Raw genomic sequence first — 18,157 nt, 5'->3', positions numbered from 1 at the left:
AAGTGGTAGGAGTTCAAAGGAGTAAAGCAAGTGAAGTTCAAAAATAAGCTACTCGAGTCCGAAGCATGAAAGTTGAATATGGAGGCCAATAATATATGGATACAGATGGCATCAAAGATTAGAGAAGTAGCTAGAAAAGTACTTGAAGAGTCTAAAGGACATGGACCACCCTCAAAAGAGAGATGGCGGTGGAATGAAGAAGTACAAAAGGCAGTGAAGAGAAAAAGAGAATGGTATAAGAAATTACCTAAATGTGATAATAATGAGGCATATGAACAGTACAAGATAGCCAAGAAAGAGGCAAAAAAGGCAGCTAGTCAAGCAAGAGCACAGGTCTTTAAAAAGTTATATGAGAAACTTGGAACTAAAGAAGGGGAGAAAGATATTTATAGATTAGCAAGGAGGAGAGAAAGGAAATGTCAAGATCCCAATCAAGTTAGGTGCATTAAGAATAAAGAAGAAAAAGTGTTAGTGAAAGATGAGGACATTAAAGAAAGATGAAAAAATTATTTTAATGATCTCTTTAATAATAGTCAAAATTGTAATAACGTGAATATAGACTATAGATCGATAGAAAAGAATGTGAATTATACTAAAAGGATTAGATCTTTAAAAGTAAAGAAAGCATTTAAGAGAATGAAAGTGTGTAGCCTGTGGACCTGATGAAATACCAATTGAAGTGTGGAAGTGTTTGGGAGATATGAGAGTGACATGGTTAACTAAATTATTTAATAAGATTCTAAACTCAAAGAAAATGCATGATGAATGGAGAAGTATTTTAATACCTATTTTTAAAAATAAGGGAGACATACAGAGTTGCTCGAACTATAGGGAATTAAACTCATGAGCCATACTATGAAGTTGTGGGAGAGAGCTGTGGAGCATTGACTACGTCATGATACTTCTATCTCTCTCAATCAATTTGGCTTCATGCCCGATCGTTCAACTATGAAAGCGATCTTTCTCATTAAAAGCTTGATGTAGAAATATAGAGATGTGAAGAAAGATCCACACATGGTTTTTATTGATTTGGAGAAGGCTTATGATAGTGTTCCAAGAGATGTCCTATAGAGTGTGTTAGAACAAAAGAGGGTATCTATTAGGTACATACAAGTGTTGAAAGATATGTATAAAGGAGCAACTACTATTGTGCGCACAGTGGAAGGGGACACGAGATTTTCCGATGGATTACACCAAGAATCAGCTATAAGCCCTTACCTTTTTACATTAGTTTTAGATGAATTAACGAAACATATACAAGAGAGCATTCCTTGGTGCATGATATTTACGGATGATATTGTTTTGATAGATGAGACGCGAGAAGAAGTCAATTATAAAGCTAAAGCTTTGGAGAAGTAATCTAGAGTCAAAGGGCTTTAAGTTAAGTAGAACGAAGACAGAATACATGCATTGCAAGTTCAGTGAAGGCCAAACTGGTGATAGGGAAGGAGTTAGTTTGGATGGAGTGGTACTGTCGCAAAGTAATCACTTTAAATATCTCGGCTCAGTCTTTCAAGTAGATGGGGGATGTGAGGAGGATGTTAGTCATAGAATTAAAGCCGGATGGTTGAAGTGGAGACATGCCACGGGAGTTTTATGTGATCGCAAGATTTTCAGTAAGTTGAAAGGAAAATTTTACTGTACAGCCATACGACCAGCTATGTTATATGGTAGCGAGTTTTGGGCATTGAAGGAGTCGTATGCGTCTAAGATAAGAGTTACAGAGATGAGAATGTTAAGGTGTATGAGTGGCCATACTAGACTAGATAAAATCTGTAATAAGGGTATTAGAGAAAAGGTAGGAGTGGTACTAATCGAGGATAAGTTGAGAGAAGGGAGATTGAGGTGGTTTGGTCAAGTGAAGCGTAGACATACAGAGACTCCAGTTAGACAAGTAGAGCACATTAGGTTAGACGATAGAAAGAAAAAAAGGAGTAGACCTAAATTGACTTGGAGGAGAGTAGTACAATATGACCTAGAAGCATTACAAATTTCTGAGGATTTAACCCAAAATAATTTAGAGTGGAGAAAGCGAATCCATATAGCCGACCCCAAATTTTTGGGATAAAAGCTTAGTTGAGTTGAGTTGAATGCTCTCATATCCACAAATTTCCTTTTCAAATATGCCAACTCATCATATTCCATCAAAGCAAACAACTTTACATCATCCCTTCAAACTCATTGAATTTCTAGTTCTTGTTTTAAGGCCTAACATCATTCAAACAACCTGACATTGTTCCCTCCATCATCCTTGTCTTCTTCACCGCCAGTGGGTCCATCAAAGGAATCAAACGATGGAAGATGCCCAGTCAAGATCTGTTCCAGGGTAAGGATGGAGTAAGGGATGTCCAATCAAGAGTAAATGTGGTGTTTAAAGGTGGAGAGAGTGGTAGTGTTGGGGTTCAGGCAAAGAGACTAGGTTTTTGGATTGTGCAAACTCTCCTTTGTTGATTTGTTTTTGCTAGAATCCTATAATTGTGATTCAAATTTTGCATATGGAAAGTTGATTTTGTTGCATATTTTGTAATTTGCTTGTTCATATTGGAATTTTGTAATTGAAATTGAAAGCATTTAGATGGAAATTTGTTTTTATTACATTTTTTGTAATTTATTGATTTGTTCTTGTTGGAATTCTTTTGTAGAACAAGAGGGTTTGGATCTGTAGAGCAGAAGAAGAAGAAGAGTGAGAGAGGAGCATGATGAGGACGAGAGCAGAACAAAAGGGCTACAGAGTGGGGGAGAGAGACAAAAATGAGAGAGAAGTGGAAAAGAGGGAGGAGAGTATGGGTGGATCACACAGAATGAGGAGGGGAAGGGGAGAAGGGAAAAGCATTTTCATCTTCTAAATTATGAACAACAACCAAATTGACTAAGAATAGATGAAAGAATGAAAGCGTAGACGAACCCAAAACTTAGGGATATTTTAATATATTTTCTATAATAGAGAGATAAAAGTAGTGAAACCTATGAACAAAATAGTAAATTACCCTAATATATAATTATTAATCATTAAAGCAAAAAATCTAATTTACCAGAAATTTTGACAAATAAACTTAGATGACTTCTGATGAAATATGAAGGAAAATGCCAACCTTAGAAGCTGGTAACATAAAGATTGATTGGCACAGCCTATTCCATCTTCATGCGATAAAAGTTTCTACTTTGAAATGATATTTTCTAAAAAGCCCAATGACAAATTAAAAAAAAAAAAAAAAGAAAATTCCTTCCCCACATTTACCCAAGCAGATCAGTTATTACTGAAATTGAGATGTCAAGTTTGGCTTGTAACACTACTGCAATCTATGTGTGCAAAGTGCGCACATGCACACATGTATACCACAAAATTAATATGGATAAATTAAGCGCAAAGAATTAAAAATGTAAAATATTTGCTCCAACTTCATCTCTAATTGCTAAGTCAATCAACCGTCATAACTGACCTCAAAAGCAAGAGAATACATCTACATGCATGAAGGTACTAGATTAAATTGTTCCATATGTTTTCTCCGATTTTCAATTTTTCTTTTCTCTTAAAAAATAGAACTCTCCAACAAGTTTCTATATTTGCTGCATATCTCATGCATAACTATCTTAGTATATACCCAAGATCAATCTCAGTCCTTATACCTAGAGAAGCACTTTTAGTTTCTTTTTCAAACATTTTGGTCACTGATTTTTATGGAAATAAAAAAAAAAAAATTGGTCTTAATAATTAAATATGAATCCCAAGTGGATCCAAACAGTTTAGTTTGAATGTTTGATCCCAAACACTGTATTTGAAGTTTGAACAGTAAGATCACCTAAGTGTTGAATAATGGATGCTCAAACAGTGTAACAGGACAAATTTCAGGCGCAGAAGGGGAAGTAATTTCCCCTTTATGCTTCACCTACCATAGGAAAGGTCAAAAGGCTACACCTTTATCATTACAATTCAACCATATTCAATATTATTCACCTTTACATATTTACCTGGATAAAATCATCTCACTCTTGACATCACCGATTACTGTTGGCTCATAGAAAGTCATTCCAAGGCTATGTCTTTTGCCCCCAAGAAGAACTTTTGCTCCCTTCAAGTGTAGTTATGGTTAGTTATAGACATTATATAGAGTACCGATACAAAAGTATTTCTACGCCACTGAATTGAAGTTCCTAAGTTAGAACAGTATTAATAAACAAAAGAAAAGAAAGCAAAAACTTAGAAGAGTGCCTAGGGAAAGGAATGAGAAAAGAGAAAGGAGGTACAGTTTGTTCTGACAAATGCTAATTTAAAAAAAAAAAAAAAAAAAACCTGCAACCAAATTATTGTTTGTGTTCATTCTTCATACACAGCAGTGAGAAAAAAAGAAAGACACGTCAGTGATTAAATCAGCATTTTAACAAATTTATTATTGTACATTGTATCACAGTTTCAAATGATTTTGGGTTCTGGGAAGTTACAAAAAGCTAGTCCCTCGGTCATACAAGCACAATGTTTTATTTGTTCACATGCCACAACTTTTGATTATGTAACAAAGCAAAACATATTGATCCTGCATTTGCTCGTAAGTCCCATTTTTGCACTTCTTGGTGACAAGCAACAGATACATGGGCCACCAATGATAAGGGATTTGAGAGTATCCACAGAGACTATGTTGGAATGAGGAAAGAGAAATGAATTCCGGAGTTTGCCTTTGGTTATCATCTACTCAGCACATTTTGGTACACTCAAAAGCAAGCAAATAGCTACCAAATAGACTTCATGACAATAAAAATTAACCAACCCTATAAAGGATAAAAAAGCTATAACAGTGGAGATGCTGCTTTCCCAATATAGGTTGTGAACATTAAAAGATAGATAAAAATAATAATAATAATAATAACAAAGGAATCAAGCACCTATGGACAGTGCAGTGGAATCTAAGAGGAGAAAATGTGGCAATTGAGTCCTACACAAATCAAAAGGGTGTAGAACCTCGAAAGAAGCTTGGCAATGATATGAGATTGTTCAACAATCAATGAAAGCCAAGACTGGAACATTAGAAAAATCCATCCAAATGCCAGAATGCAGATGCTTATGTGAAGCATAAGCTTTCCACAATTGAAGGTAAGAAGTTAGCAAGACTAGATCAAAGTCCCTAGAGTCTTTTATGAAAAGCTCAATATGCTAGAAATGGTTATGTGTACCAATAAATTGGCCCAAATAAAAGGTAATACTGGCACTCACATCAAATTAGAAGATTACGACCATAATAGTCCAAAAGGTGAGAAAAGATTAAGAAAAGGTGGTGAAGTTACTTTGATAAACATTTACAAGTAGCAACATGGAGTGTTAAATATCTTCATTGTTAGAATCCCTCAATTAGTGTAAATCCCTTAATCAGTGTAAATTAGCTATAAATTAGAATATAATTAGGAATCATTGTATTTATTGGCTATTATTAGTTTCCTAATTAGTCCTAACCTTTGTATATAAATTAGAATGCTTGTAAATCATTTTAGTATAAAGAAATATAAAAAAAAAATTTCCAAATTCTCTATTTTCTACATGGTATCAGAGCAGTGCCTAAATTTATTGGCATGAAAAGTGGAGTTTTGGGTTTTTTTTTTTTTTTTGGTCAAGCTTATACGTCGTTCTAGAAAGGGAGGTGACTGTCACCACCCACTTGAGGAGGAATGACACTAGCCGATCGGCCTACGCCCGGAGTCCCGTTGCAGTCCGGTGAAGCGTGTGAGCTCACGCACCTCCAGAAGTCTCGCGTCATTCTTCACGCACCGGCGCGTGCACCCTTTTTTTCGGTGATTTCTACGACCGCGCCTCTTGCCAACGACCTTCCCTATCTTGCGCGCCTCTAACCAACGTGTTTCCATACCTGGTTTCCACATTTATTTTTTTAGGTACCTTCTGTTGCCCAATTTCTTGCTTTCCGTCTCAGTACCTATTTCTTTAATTGAAAAGTGACTGATCAAAAGAAGAAAGCCTCTGAAACAAAGGCTGAATTTGTTGGTGATAATCCATCTTTACAAATTAGTCCTGTAAAGTTAGATGAAACTAATTATTTGGCATGGTCTAGATCTTGTCTACTGTTTATTCAGGCTAGACGACTGCAGGGGTATATCACTGGAAATAGAAAAAAGCCAGAAAATACTAGTTCTACCTACAACCAGTGGGAGTCGGAGAACTCTCTTGTTATGTCATTGTTCATCAATTCTATGCAAACTCATATAGCTCGTGGGCATTTACTGTTGGAAAGTGCCGCTACCATTTGGAGTGCTGTTTCTCAGACTTGTTCCCAAGTTGGGAATGATGCACAAGTTTATGAGCTTGGGAACAAGGTTCATGGAATGAAACAAAGTGAGTTGATTGTTGCTCAGTATTATGCAGAACTGAATAGTCTATGGCAAGAGTTAGATTTCTACCAGGATTTTCAGGCTTCATGTCCGGCTGATGCAGTTAAGTTCCAAAAATTAGTTGAGAAGGAGCGCATATATTATTTTCTTGCTGAGCTAAATGTGGAGTATGATCAGATTCAGGTCCAAATGCTTGGTAAGGATCCTTTGCCCACCTTAAGGTAGACATACTATTATGCTCAGCAGGCGGAGAGCAGAAAGAGTGTCATGATCAATTCTACAGCTGTTGATAAGGCTGGGCTGGCTGCTAACTCCTTACGAGAACAGTCATATGGTCCATCAAATAAGGATCACTTGCATTGGGACTACTGTGGGAAATCTCGACACACCAAAGAACAATGTTGGAAGCTACACGGCCGCCCAACTAAGGGGCGTGGAGGAAAGAAGATGGGCTCTGCTTGATCATAAGCAAATGTATTTGAGGCTGTGAGTGTTTCTGAAAATATTGCTATCACTGGGATGTTTTCCAATGAAGAGGTACAGACTCTGAGACGATTCCTATCACAGCTTGAATCACAATCCAGTACAGTTGCCTCTTCTAACTTCGTCAACTCAGATAATGCTTTTCTTGCCAATCATAATAATTCATTTTGGGTTATAGATTTTGGAGCAAACAAACATATGACAAGCTCTTCGAATGAATTCATATCCTATTCTCTATATTCAGGCAAAGAAGAAGTTCGTATTGCGGATGGATCCTTATCTAATATTTCTGGAACAGGTTCTGTTAAATGCACTCCTACTATAAGTCTTAGTTCTATCTTACATGTGCCTAGCTTTCCTATTAACCTTTTGTCTGTCAGTTCTATCACCAAAGCTCTCAACTGCAAAATTGAATTTTTTCTCACTCACTGTGTGTTTCAGGAGTTGATAACAGGAAGAACGATTGACAGTGGTAGACTGCAAGATGGACTATATCTATTTAATGATTGTGTTGATCAGGCCATGTTGGGACAGTCTATGGGTGCTGAGGACGAAATTATTCATTAGCATAGGAGACTTGGACATATTTCATTTACTGTTTTAGAGAAACTTTATCCTCTTTTGTTTAAGCAATGCAAAACCGAATTGTTAGTATGTGATGCTTGTGAGTTTGCCAAACATACTAGACAATCTTATCCTGCAATAAATAATAAGGCTTCAATTCCTTTTCGTAAAGTTACAGCAACTATCTCTCAAAATTGAGAGAGTTTAGAGAGGAAAGAGAGTTTGGGATGAGAGAAGAAATCAGAATATGGGATGAGAAGAGGAAGAGAGAGAAAAGAGATAGAAAAAGAGTTAGAGAGAAGGAGAGCATTCTTTATTGATTTTCTTCAATGAATTTTTAACACTAGTATTTCCCCTTTTACAAGCAGTCATCAGTAATTACATCTGTAACAGAATAACAGTTCTATTATTTTCCCTCCAAAACTACAATCAGTTATTTCCCTCCAATTTCAACTAACAGTCTTCCATTACAATTAATTTCTAGCACCTTTAACATTTCTTCTCCTCTTCCTATAATATGTAACAATAACCCTCCCCGCTAACCCCACAATACATTGAGAATCTTCTTGTCCCCAAGAAGATTGAAATTCAGGAAATTGGCTGAGGATAAAAGTCTCATCTTCCCATGTGGCATCTTTCTTAGGCAAATGAGACCTTGTAAAACCTGTTGGCCCTGCCTTTTGATAATTCTAGTAGGAAAAACCTTTGCAGGAACTATGGTGACTGAGTTATTCACAAAAGGAGGAAGCTGTTGTGCTACTACCACATTATTCCCAACTTTCTTCTTCAATAGGGAAACATGAAAAACAGGATGAATATTGGTAGTAGCAGGCAATTGAAGCTTGTAGGCCACTGCACCCACCTTGGTAGGGACCATAAAATCTAGCTGACAGCTTTAAATTCTTCCTTATAGCCAAGGAGGTTTGTCTGTAAGGCTGTAACTTCAGATACACCCAATCTCCCACTTCAAATGTTCTTTCAAACCTCTGTTTATCAACATATTGTTTCATTCTTTGCTGAGATTTCAGCAAATTTTAAGCAAGTGAATCATCTTCTGCCTCTTTTGGACAAACTCATAAACAGTCCCTACAGAGGTTTCTTATAGTGGTAGAAAGGTTAATGGGGCAGACTGATACCCATATAAGGACTCAAAAAGGGCCATCTTGAGGGCACTGTGATGATTTGTATTATAACACCACTCTGCCATAGGCAAACACTTACTCTAAGAGTGGGGAGTTTGAAAGCAGAAACATCTAAGATAATTCTCTAGGCACTGATTGAGCCTCTCTGACTGCCCATCTGATTGAGGATGATAGGCAGTGCTCTAGGCTAGCTTAGTCCCCAAAACATGGAAAAATTCCTTCCAAAAAAGGCTGGTAAAGATTTTATCTCTGTCAAAAATAATGGACACAAGCAATCCATGAAGCCTGAACACAGAATCCAGGAAAAGTTTGGCAACACGAGGCAGTAAAAGGATGTTGGAGTGGAATAAAATGACCATACTTGGTGAATCTGCAAACTACCACCAGTATAGTATCTTTACCCTTAGACTTGGATAATTGCTCTACAAAGTCCATAGTAACATTTTGCCAGGCTTGAGTAGGAACTGGTAATAGCTGTAAAAGCCCTGGTGAAGCGCAAGTTTCTGCCTTACACCTTGCACATACATCACAACTTTTGACCCATTCCATAACTGCTTGAGACATTTTAAGCCAATAAAAGTGCCTACTAAGCCTCACAAGGGTAGCATTAATGCCAGAATGGCCTCCCAAATGAGAATTATGATAGAGGGATAATAATTGTTCCCTCAAGTGCCTATTACTATCCACATATAGCTTCTTTTTATGAAACAGCAGACCATTCTTGATGGTGCAACCAGGATGAGATGTCTCATCAATGGCTAAATGAGACAATAAGTCAGCAGCATGCTGATCTCCTTCATAACTAGTCAGTAATTGGCTCATCCATGTTGGCTGTAAAGAGAAATGCAGCAAAAAAGATTGACCTTCATCAATAACAAGTCTCCTGGACAAAGCATTTGCTGCTTTGTTTTCCACACCCTTCCTATACAAAATTTTGTATTGTAATCCTAGTAGCTTAGAGACACCTTTTAATTGCAAATTAGTATGCAATCTTTGCTCAAGAAGGTGCTTTATACTCTCATGATAAGTTTTAATAAAGAATGGCCCTTGTTCCAAGTAATGTCTCCATTTGGTAACAGCAAAAGTGATGGCTAGAAGCTCCCTTTCATACACTGATAAGGCCTGAGTTCTAAGCCCAAAAGCCTTTGAAATGTATGCTATGGGATGTCCTTCTTGTTGCCAAAAAGCCCCCATGCCTGTCCCACTAGCATCTATTTCAATGGTGAAAGGCTTAGAAAAATTTGGCATGGCTAAAACTGGAGCTTGAGACACTGTTGCCCTTAAGTGCTCAAAGGCTGACTGAGCCTCATCATCCCATTGAAATGCCTCTTTCTTCAGCAGGTCTGTCAATGGCTTACTGATGAGGCCATAATAATGAATGAACTTCCTATAGTACCCTGTCAATCCCAAAAAACTCATTAATTCTTTGACATTCTTAGGTGTTGGCCAAGACACCATGGCCTGAATCTTGGCAGGATCAATGGCCACCCCTTTGCTAGAAATGATGTGGCCTAAGTAATCAATCTCAGGTTTGCCAAAAGAACACTTGAAAAGCTTAGCATATAAATGTTGCTGCTGTAACACCTTAAAAACTTGTTCCAAATGCTGCAAATGCTCCTCCCAGGTGGCACTATATATAAGAATGTCATCAAAAAAGACTAACACAAACTTCCTTTAAAATTATTAGAAGATATGATTCATTATTGCCTTAAATGTTGCTGAGGCATTTGTTAAGCCAAAAGGCATAACAGTGAATTCATAATGCCCTTGATGAGTTCCAAAGGCTGTTTTGTGTATATCAAGGGGATCCATCCTGATTTGATGATAGCCAGCTTTTAAATCTATCTTGGAGAAATATTTTTCACCATATAGCTCATCCAAGAGGTCATCTATAATGGGAATGGGAAATTTATCATTCACTGTTATTTCTGAGCCTTCTGTAATCAATACAGAATCTCCATGTGCCATCCTTCTTTTTGACCAGCAAAACAAGGGAAGCATAAGGGCTGGTACTTGGCTGAATTACTCCATTTTTCAGCATCTCATCCACTAGCTTTTCTATCTCAGCTTTTTGGAAGTGTGGATACCTGTAAGGCCTGATATTAACAGGCTGTGCTTGAGGAATCAAAGGGATGGAATGATTGTGGCTTGTAAAGGGTGGTAATCCCTTAGAATCTCCAAAAATGCTCCCATACTTGCTCAATAATAACTCCAGATCTACTGAATAAGCACTAAGACTGTTAGAAAATGACTCATTGATTTCCCCCTTGCTCTGCAACTGTACACAAAAGATTGGAGTTTGAAAATCTACTTCATTCCTGTGCATAAGCTGGTGCCCATCTACACAATTCAGCAATTTGGGCTGAGATTCCACATTAGTAACGCCCTCCAAAACTACTTGTTTTCCAGCTTGTTGGAAGCTGATCTTGAAATTCTTAAAGTCAGAGAATTGGATTGAAAGTACTCATCCAATCTACCCCCAAAATCACATCAAAACTACCTAATTCCAACAGTCTGAAATCAAAACTGAAGGAATATTGATTAATTTTCCAAGTGAAAGCAGGACACACACTGCTAGTAGTTACCTTCCTCCCATCAGCTACTATGACAGCAATTGTAGAGGCATTAACTAAAGGAAGCTTCAGTTCCTTTGCTACTTTCATGTTCAAGAAACTGTGGGTACTCCCACTGTCAATCAAGATAAGTAACTCCCTGTTTTTATGCTTCCCTACTACTCTTATTGTCTGAACTCCCTAACTACCTTCAATGGCATTGATTGAAATTGTCATCTCATCTTGTGATGCAGGTAATCCCTCCTCATCATTTTCTTCACCATTCAACTGAAAGGCAGCATCTCCATTCTCCTCCATTTGAAGAGACATTAGGGTTTTCTGCTTACAAACATATCCAGGGAAGTATTTTTCTCCACATTTAAAACAAGGTCTTGGTTGTCTAATGGTGTTTGAATTGGCATTGACACTAATGTTTGGCTTGTTAACAGGCCGATTCACAGAAGCTTGGCAGGCTGTTTGAGTGGGTTTTGGTATGGTGATGGGTGCTTTCAGATTTGTTACTACCTCAAAATTTGATGACTTCGATGCATAAGAAGAATTGCCACTGGTTGGAATTGCTTTGTATGCAGAAAAAGGGCTGTAAGAAGTAGATTTATAACTTGACTGATAAGGTTTAGGGTTGGAATTAGGTTTCTTGCTGCAATTAATAAATTGCTCTTGAAGCTTAGCAATCTCAAAGGCTTGAGCCATTGTAGAGGGTTTGTGCATTCTCACCACAGACCTTATATCCTCTTTCAATCCTCCAATGAATATAGAAATGAAATATGCCTCTCCAAGATTAGGCATTACCCTCTCCAACCTAATTCTGGTATCTTCAAATCTATCTTGAAACTCCTCCACACTATTTTCTTGCCTTAACTTCATCATTTCTTCCACTACATCCTCAAGACCCTCTTCACCAAATCTTGCACACAAATCCCTTTCAAAATTTTCCCAAGAATGGTCCCCATCACTCCTAATCCAGTTATGATACCATGCATCTGCCCTATCCACCAAAAATAAACTAGCCAACGCCACTCTTTGATCACTAGAAACCCCATACACTTCAAAGTATTTGACACACTTCCTTACCCAAGCCCTGGGTTCCTTCCCCTCAAAAAGTAATCAACTTAACTTTGGGTAAAATTTTGGCCATACCTTCTGCTGTGTCACCTTCATTGCCAATCAAATTCTGCTTTGGAGCTCCTCCAAGAATGCCCTTTCCACCAAGAGTTCCCATGGACTCTTCTCGGTTGTTTTCCTTGTTTTTCTCAGCAGAATTGTCTTTCCTCATGGCCATCAATTCTTCTAGAACCATAGCCATTTGCTGCGACAGTTCCTCATGCTTCTTCCTTGTTTCCTCTTGCAAAACCCTAACTTGATCTTCCAATTCAATGATCCTGGTTGAATCTTGAGAATTTGCTCCTGATCTAGTCATCCTTGCGACAGCCAAGAATCAGAAATCCAACAATGCCCACCTCGGAACTAGGCTCTGATACCAAATTGTAAAGTTATAGCAGCTATCTCTCGAAATTAAGAGAGTTTAGAGAGGAAAGAGAGTTTAGGATGAGAGAAGAAATCCGAATATGGGATGAGGAGAGAGAGAGAAAGAAGATAGAAAAAGAGTTAGAGAGAAGGAGAGCATTCTTTATCGATTTTCTTCAATGAATTTTTAACACTAGTATTTCCCCTTTTATAAGCGGTCGTCAATAACTGCTTCTGTAACAGAACAACAACTCTGTTATTTTCCCTCCAAAACTACAATAAGTTATTTCCCTCCAATTTCAACTAACAATCTTCCATTACAATTAATTTCCAGCACCTCTAACATTTCTTCTCCTCTTCCTATAATATGTAACACTTTTATGACTATCCATTCTTATGTGTGGGGGCTTACTCAAACTGTCTTTATCAGGTCACAGATAATTTGTGACCTTTATTGATTGTTGCAGTAGGTTAACTTGGGTATATCTGATGAAAGGGAAAAATGAAGCATTTTCATGTTTTCAGCAGTTTCCCAAAATGATTATCACCCAGTTTGATGCTCATATTAAAATACTGAGAACTGATAATGGCACAGAGTATATGAATGGAGTTTTTCAGAAATATTTGAAGTAACACAAAATTTAACATCAGACTAGTTGTGTTAACACTAGTGCTCAAAATAGAGTGTCTGAGAGAAAAAATAGACATTTACTTAAAGTTACTAGATCTCTTATGTTTACAATGAATATTCCCAAACCTTACTGGGGGGATGCAATTCTTTCTGCTGCATATCTTATTAACAGGATGTCACTCCGGACTTTGGAGTTTAAGAGTCCTTTAGAGGTTTTGCAAGATAAAAATTCATATATTGTTCCTCCAAATGTCTTTGGTTGTGTTTGCTTTGTTCATCAGCCTAAGAGGAGGAAGTTAGAACCTCGAGCCCTCAAGTGTGTCTTTGTTGGTTATTCCAGTAACTCAGAAGGGATATAGGTGTTACCACCCTCCTACATAGAAATATTTTGTGAGCATAGATGTTACCTTTAGGAAATCTGAATCTTATTTTCATCCACCTCTTCAGGGGGAGCATAGGAAGGAAGAAGAGGTGTCTTTCCCTTCTTCTTTGTGCTCTCCCAACTTTCAACTTCAAAAGAAAAATCTGGATCTAAAGCCTATACCTAATAATGATACTCAGGGAGAGTCACCTAAAAATCTCGAGGGAGACTGAATGGACCAGATTTGAGAATCTATACTTGGCGGAACAAGACAGATATAACCATCGAGTAGGAGACTGCTGATCAACCGGAATCTCTAGATTCGATTCCTGAACATCCTGAAGTATGTGATGAGTCTCCTTTGGTTCCTGAAAAGTCTAATTTTAATTCTCAGTCTACTCTTCCTTCTTCTAACAATAATCTTGATATTCCTATTGCTCTCACAAAAGGTGTTATAACCTGTACTAAACATCCCATCTCTAACTTCATTTCCTATGATTCTTTGTCTCCATCCTATAGAGCCTTTCTATCGCCTGTTTCCTTTGTTTCTATCCCACAGGATTGGAAGAAAGCATGTCTTGATCCAAAATGGAAGACAGTCATGGTGGAGGAGATAAAAGCTCTAGCAAAGAATGAGACATGAGAACTTGTTACTCTTCCAATGGGAAAAAAATCAGTTGGATGCAAGTGGGTGTTCACTGTGAAACATAGAACAGATGATTCAATTGAAAGGTATAAGACTAGGCTGGTAGCAAAAGGCTTCACACAGACGTATGAAGTAGATTACCAGCAAACGTTTGCTCTTGTTGCTAAAATGAATACCATCAAAATTTTACTATCATGTGCAGTAAATCTTGAGTGGGATTTGCAGCAGTTTAATTTAATAAAATGCCTTTCTAAATGGTGATATGGAAGAAGAAGTATATATGAAAATACCTCCAGGATTTGAGAATGGGAAGACCAAAGAAAAAGTTTACAGATTGAAGAAAGCATTGTATGATTTAAAACAGTCACCTAGGGCATGGTTTGACATGTTTAGTAAAGTTATGGTTTCTTTTGGATACTACCAAAGCAATTCTAATCACACCTTGTTTATAAAACACTATAGGGGTAAGATCACTCTGCTTATTGTCTATGTGGATGATATTGTGGTAACTGGTGATGATAGGGAAGAAATGATTCATCTGAAGAAACTAGCACAGGAGTTTGAAATCAAAGATTTGGGAAGGCTAAAGTACTTTCTTGGAATAGAGGTTGTCGGATCAGATAAAGGAATCTTTATTTCTCAAAGGAAATACATATTAGATCTATTGGAGGAAACAAGAATGCTAAGTTGTAAACCAGCAGAGTCTCCCATTGAGGCAAATCACAAATTGTAAGCTGAAGTTGGGAAATCCGTGGATATTAAGAGATATCAGAGGTTGGTTGGCAGACTGATTTACCTTTCGCATACCAGACCAAATATAGCATATGCAGTGAGTCTAGTAAGTCAGTATATGCATGATCCTCGTGAACCTCATTTTGAGGCTATTTATCGCATCTTGCAACACTTAAAATCTGCACCTGGAAAATGACTTTTTTTCTCAAAGCATGGCCATCTTCAGATTAAGGTCTTTACAGATGCAGATTGGGGTGAATCTCTTGAAGATAGGAGATCGGCATCTGGTTACTGTACTTTTGTTGGTGGTAATCTAGTCACTTGGAGAAGCAAGAAGCAAAATGTGACAGCTAGATCCAGTGCAGAGGCTGAGTTTAGAGCAATGGCTCAAGGTATTTGTGAACTATTGTGGTTACGAAAGTTGGAGGAATTAAAATTGCTAGAAACTAGTAGTTTGTCCCTGTTCTGTGATAACAAACCTACCAACAGTACAATTTACAATCCAATTCAGCATGAACGGACCAAACATATAGAGATTGACACACTTCATAAAAGAAAAAGTTGTCAATGGTTCCTTAAGTATCTATTACATAGGGTCGAAAGACCAGTTAGCTGATGTGTTCACTAAGGTATTAAGTTGTAAGGGGTTTCATACCTTAGTTTACAAGATGGGCATGTGCAACATACATGAACCAACTTGAAGGAGAGTGTTAAGAGTCCCTCAATTAGTGTAAATCCCTTAATTAGTGTAAATTAACTGTAAATTAGAATATAATTAGGAATCATTGTATTTATTGGCTATTATTAGTTTCTTAGTTAGTCATAACCTTTGTATATAAATTAGAATGCTTGTAAATTATTTTAGTATGAAGAAATATAAACTAAAATTTCCCAAATTCTTTTTTTTCTACATTCATATTACTGTGGAATCATTTCAGTTCTCTATAATAAGAGGGAATAAAATATCAGAGGTTAATGAAACTTTAGAGAAGATGAACACGGGAAAAGTGTGGCACTGTGGCCCTAATGGAATGTTCCTCAAGAGAAAAGGAGCTGTGCTAGAAAAAAAATGGTTTAATAATGTAAGAAATCAAAGAATGTTAGAACAAATTGAAGCACTTCCTATATTTAAGAACTCCATAGATATTAAACCCAAGGATTTAAGAAATCCACATTTCCGAGGATTTAATCCAAAATCATCCATATAGCCGACCCCAAATTTTTGAAATAAAGGCTTAGTTGAGTTGAGTATAGATATTAAACCCATGAGAGAAAAGTGAAGTTCTGAAAGTTACATAGCACAGGCTAATATGTAGCTGAGGCTAATATATAGCATAATGATCTCTAAAAACTAATTTGGTTTTATGTCAGGAAGACTTGACAATAAAACACTCTTTGCCATAAGAGGGTTAGAGGAATAGTACCATAGGGTGTTTATTAGCCTAGAAAGGTCTCTGACAGTTTCCACAGAAGTTATGTGGTCGAAAAGCATGCCATCATGGTTTGCTTAACACCAAGGTTACTTTTGAGCCTCTATTTTTTTTTTTTTTTTTCTTCTTTTGCTCATATATTCAACAATTGACATAAGCAATATTACCTAAATGAAGTTTCCAAGGTAAAACAGAGTAATTATACACTTCTAGCAAACTTATGTTACAAATCACACACAGTAATAATGCATTTTTATGAACTCTTATACTGAAATTATCACTCCTAAGAAAGTAATTTCAAATAATCCGTGAATAAAGTTCACCTGTAAATACTAATGCAGCAGTAAGAGTCATTTTGGGAAAGGTTCCTTTAGGAATCAACAATATGTTTACGCATGTCCAAAATGATTTTTTCAAGAAGAAATGAAATTGCACCTATTTTCAACAATGAAAAAATTAATGAAGTACCCTAAAACTAGTAAAAAAGCAATACACAGCCCTAAAAAGTACACAGCATTAGAAAAAAGCTACTCGCACATCTATCACATAGATCTACAAAACACCTTGTATAACCCAATCCAACCAAGAGTCCCAGCTTCACATGAAAATGAGACAATCACTTCAATAGGGAAAGTCATATGTATGCATGGACTAAAATTTTACTGAATCAGCATAAATATTTTTCAATATTTCAAATATCGAAGCAAAATGATATGAAATATTTCCTTCCTTTTTTTTTTTTTGCAATTTATCGCAAGATAAATGAATTTATTGAAGATTCTCGATACTTTCTTGATATTTAGCAATATTTCCTTGTGTATCACAAATCTACAACACCTGAATGCAAACCTTGACCAAGCAAGTGCAAAAACTGCCACCATACGGTTGAGCTAAGTTCTGAGAATATTTGAACTTTTTTTTTTCAAATTAGTTATTGATACTTTAAAACGAAAATATCATACTAATACTTTAAAACCAAACTATTATAAGTCCATTAATTTATTTTTTCAGTTTACTTTATGCCCCAGTATGAAAGTGTCAAAGTTAATGGTAGAAGGGGTAAGAAGGGAAAGGGAGAGACGACAAATGACATGGAGGGAAGTATCAAAAGATATATAATTTTTGGATATTGATGCAAAATTGGGTTAAAAAGCTAAATGGCAAAAAAGGATCTATGTAGCAATTAAGGCTTAGTTGTTGTTGTTTTCGTAAAATTATCTTCATATTTTTCAAATTAATGTTGATATCTAGTAATTTCCATCAATAAGCAAGCAGAAAAGACAAACCTTTGAGATAGCATCTTGAACAAATGATTCAACCTGTAACTCAAAATTATAGAGGGATTAAATAGTACACGAGTTCATTTCAAAGTTGGATGATCACAAATACACAAATTGACAAAAGCAAAACTAACCTTTTGCACTGCAGATTCATTAATTAATGGACCCTGCAAGGAACAAAACATAACTATTAAAACTGTAACCCTTATGCTCAGATAACTTTAAATATCACAGCTCGAAGAACAAAACACTTTTCAATTCCCGAGAAAATGTATCAAAAAGGGTCCCATTATGTGACAGAATTCTCTGCATGAATGTCTGATCAAACTATCTTTGCCATGTCATATCAAATCATAAGGATGCAACAGTTTAAGATATTTGTCAGTAGCCACTATGATAGCATAACCCACAAGTTCATGCAGCTCCAGAGAACACATAATGTATGACGAGCTTCACATTAATGGGAAACCAATAAGGAATTAAAGTAGAAAATTAAATTCATAAGTACATACATATATGGT

General features: G+C 36.6%; 1 protein-coding gene across 2 annotated transcripts in view; it reads right to left on the bottom strand.

The window, feature by feature from the left end:
* LOC110660672 (succinate-semialdehyde dehydrogenase, mitochondrial) overlaps positions 1 to 18,157 on the bottom strand; it is a 44,733-nt gene that overhangs the window by 3,319 nt on the left and 23,257 nt on the right. For both annotated transcript variants that reach the window (XM_021819048.2, XM_021819049.2), the window contains exons 14-16: positions 17,771 to 17,803; positions 17,643 to 17,675; positions 3,970 to 4,070 (exon numbers count right to left, since the gene is read on the bottom strand). In XM_021819048.2, coding sequence (XP_021674740.1) covers positions 3,970 to 4,070; positions 17,643 to 17,675; positions 17,771 to 17,803 — 167 coding nt within the window. The remainder of the gene's footprint in view (positions 1 to 3,969; positions 4,071 to 17,642; positions 17,676 to 17,770; positions 17,804 to 18,157) is intronic.

This window comes from Hevea brasiliensis, chromosome 4, assembly GCF_030052815.1.
Source record: "Hevea brasiliensis isolate MT/VB/25A 57/8 chromosome 4, ASM3005281v1, whole genome shotgun sequence".
Lineage (NCBI taxonomy): Eukaryota > Viridiplantae > Streptophyta > Magnoliopsida > Malpighiales > Euphorbiaceae > Hevea > Hevea brasiliensis.
This window is presented reverse-complemented; position numbering and strand designations above follow the sequence as displayed.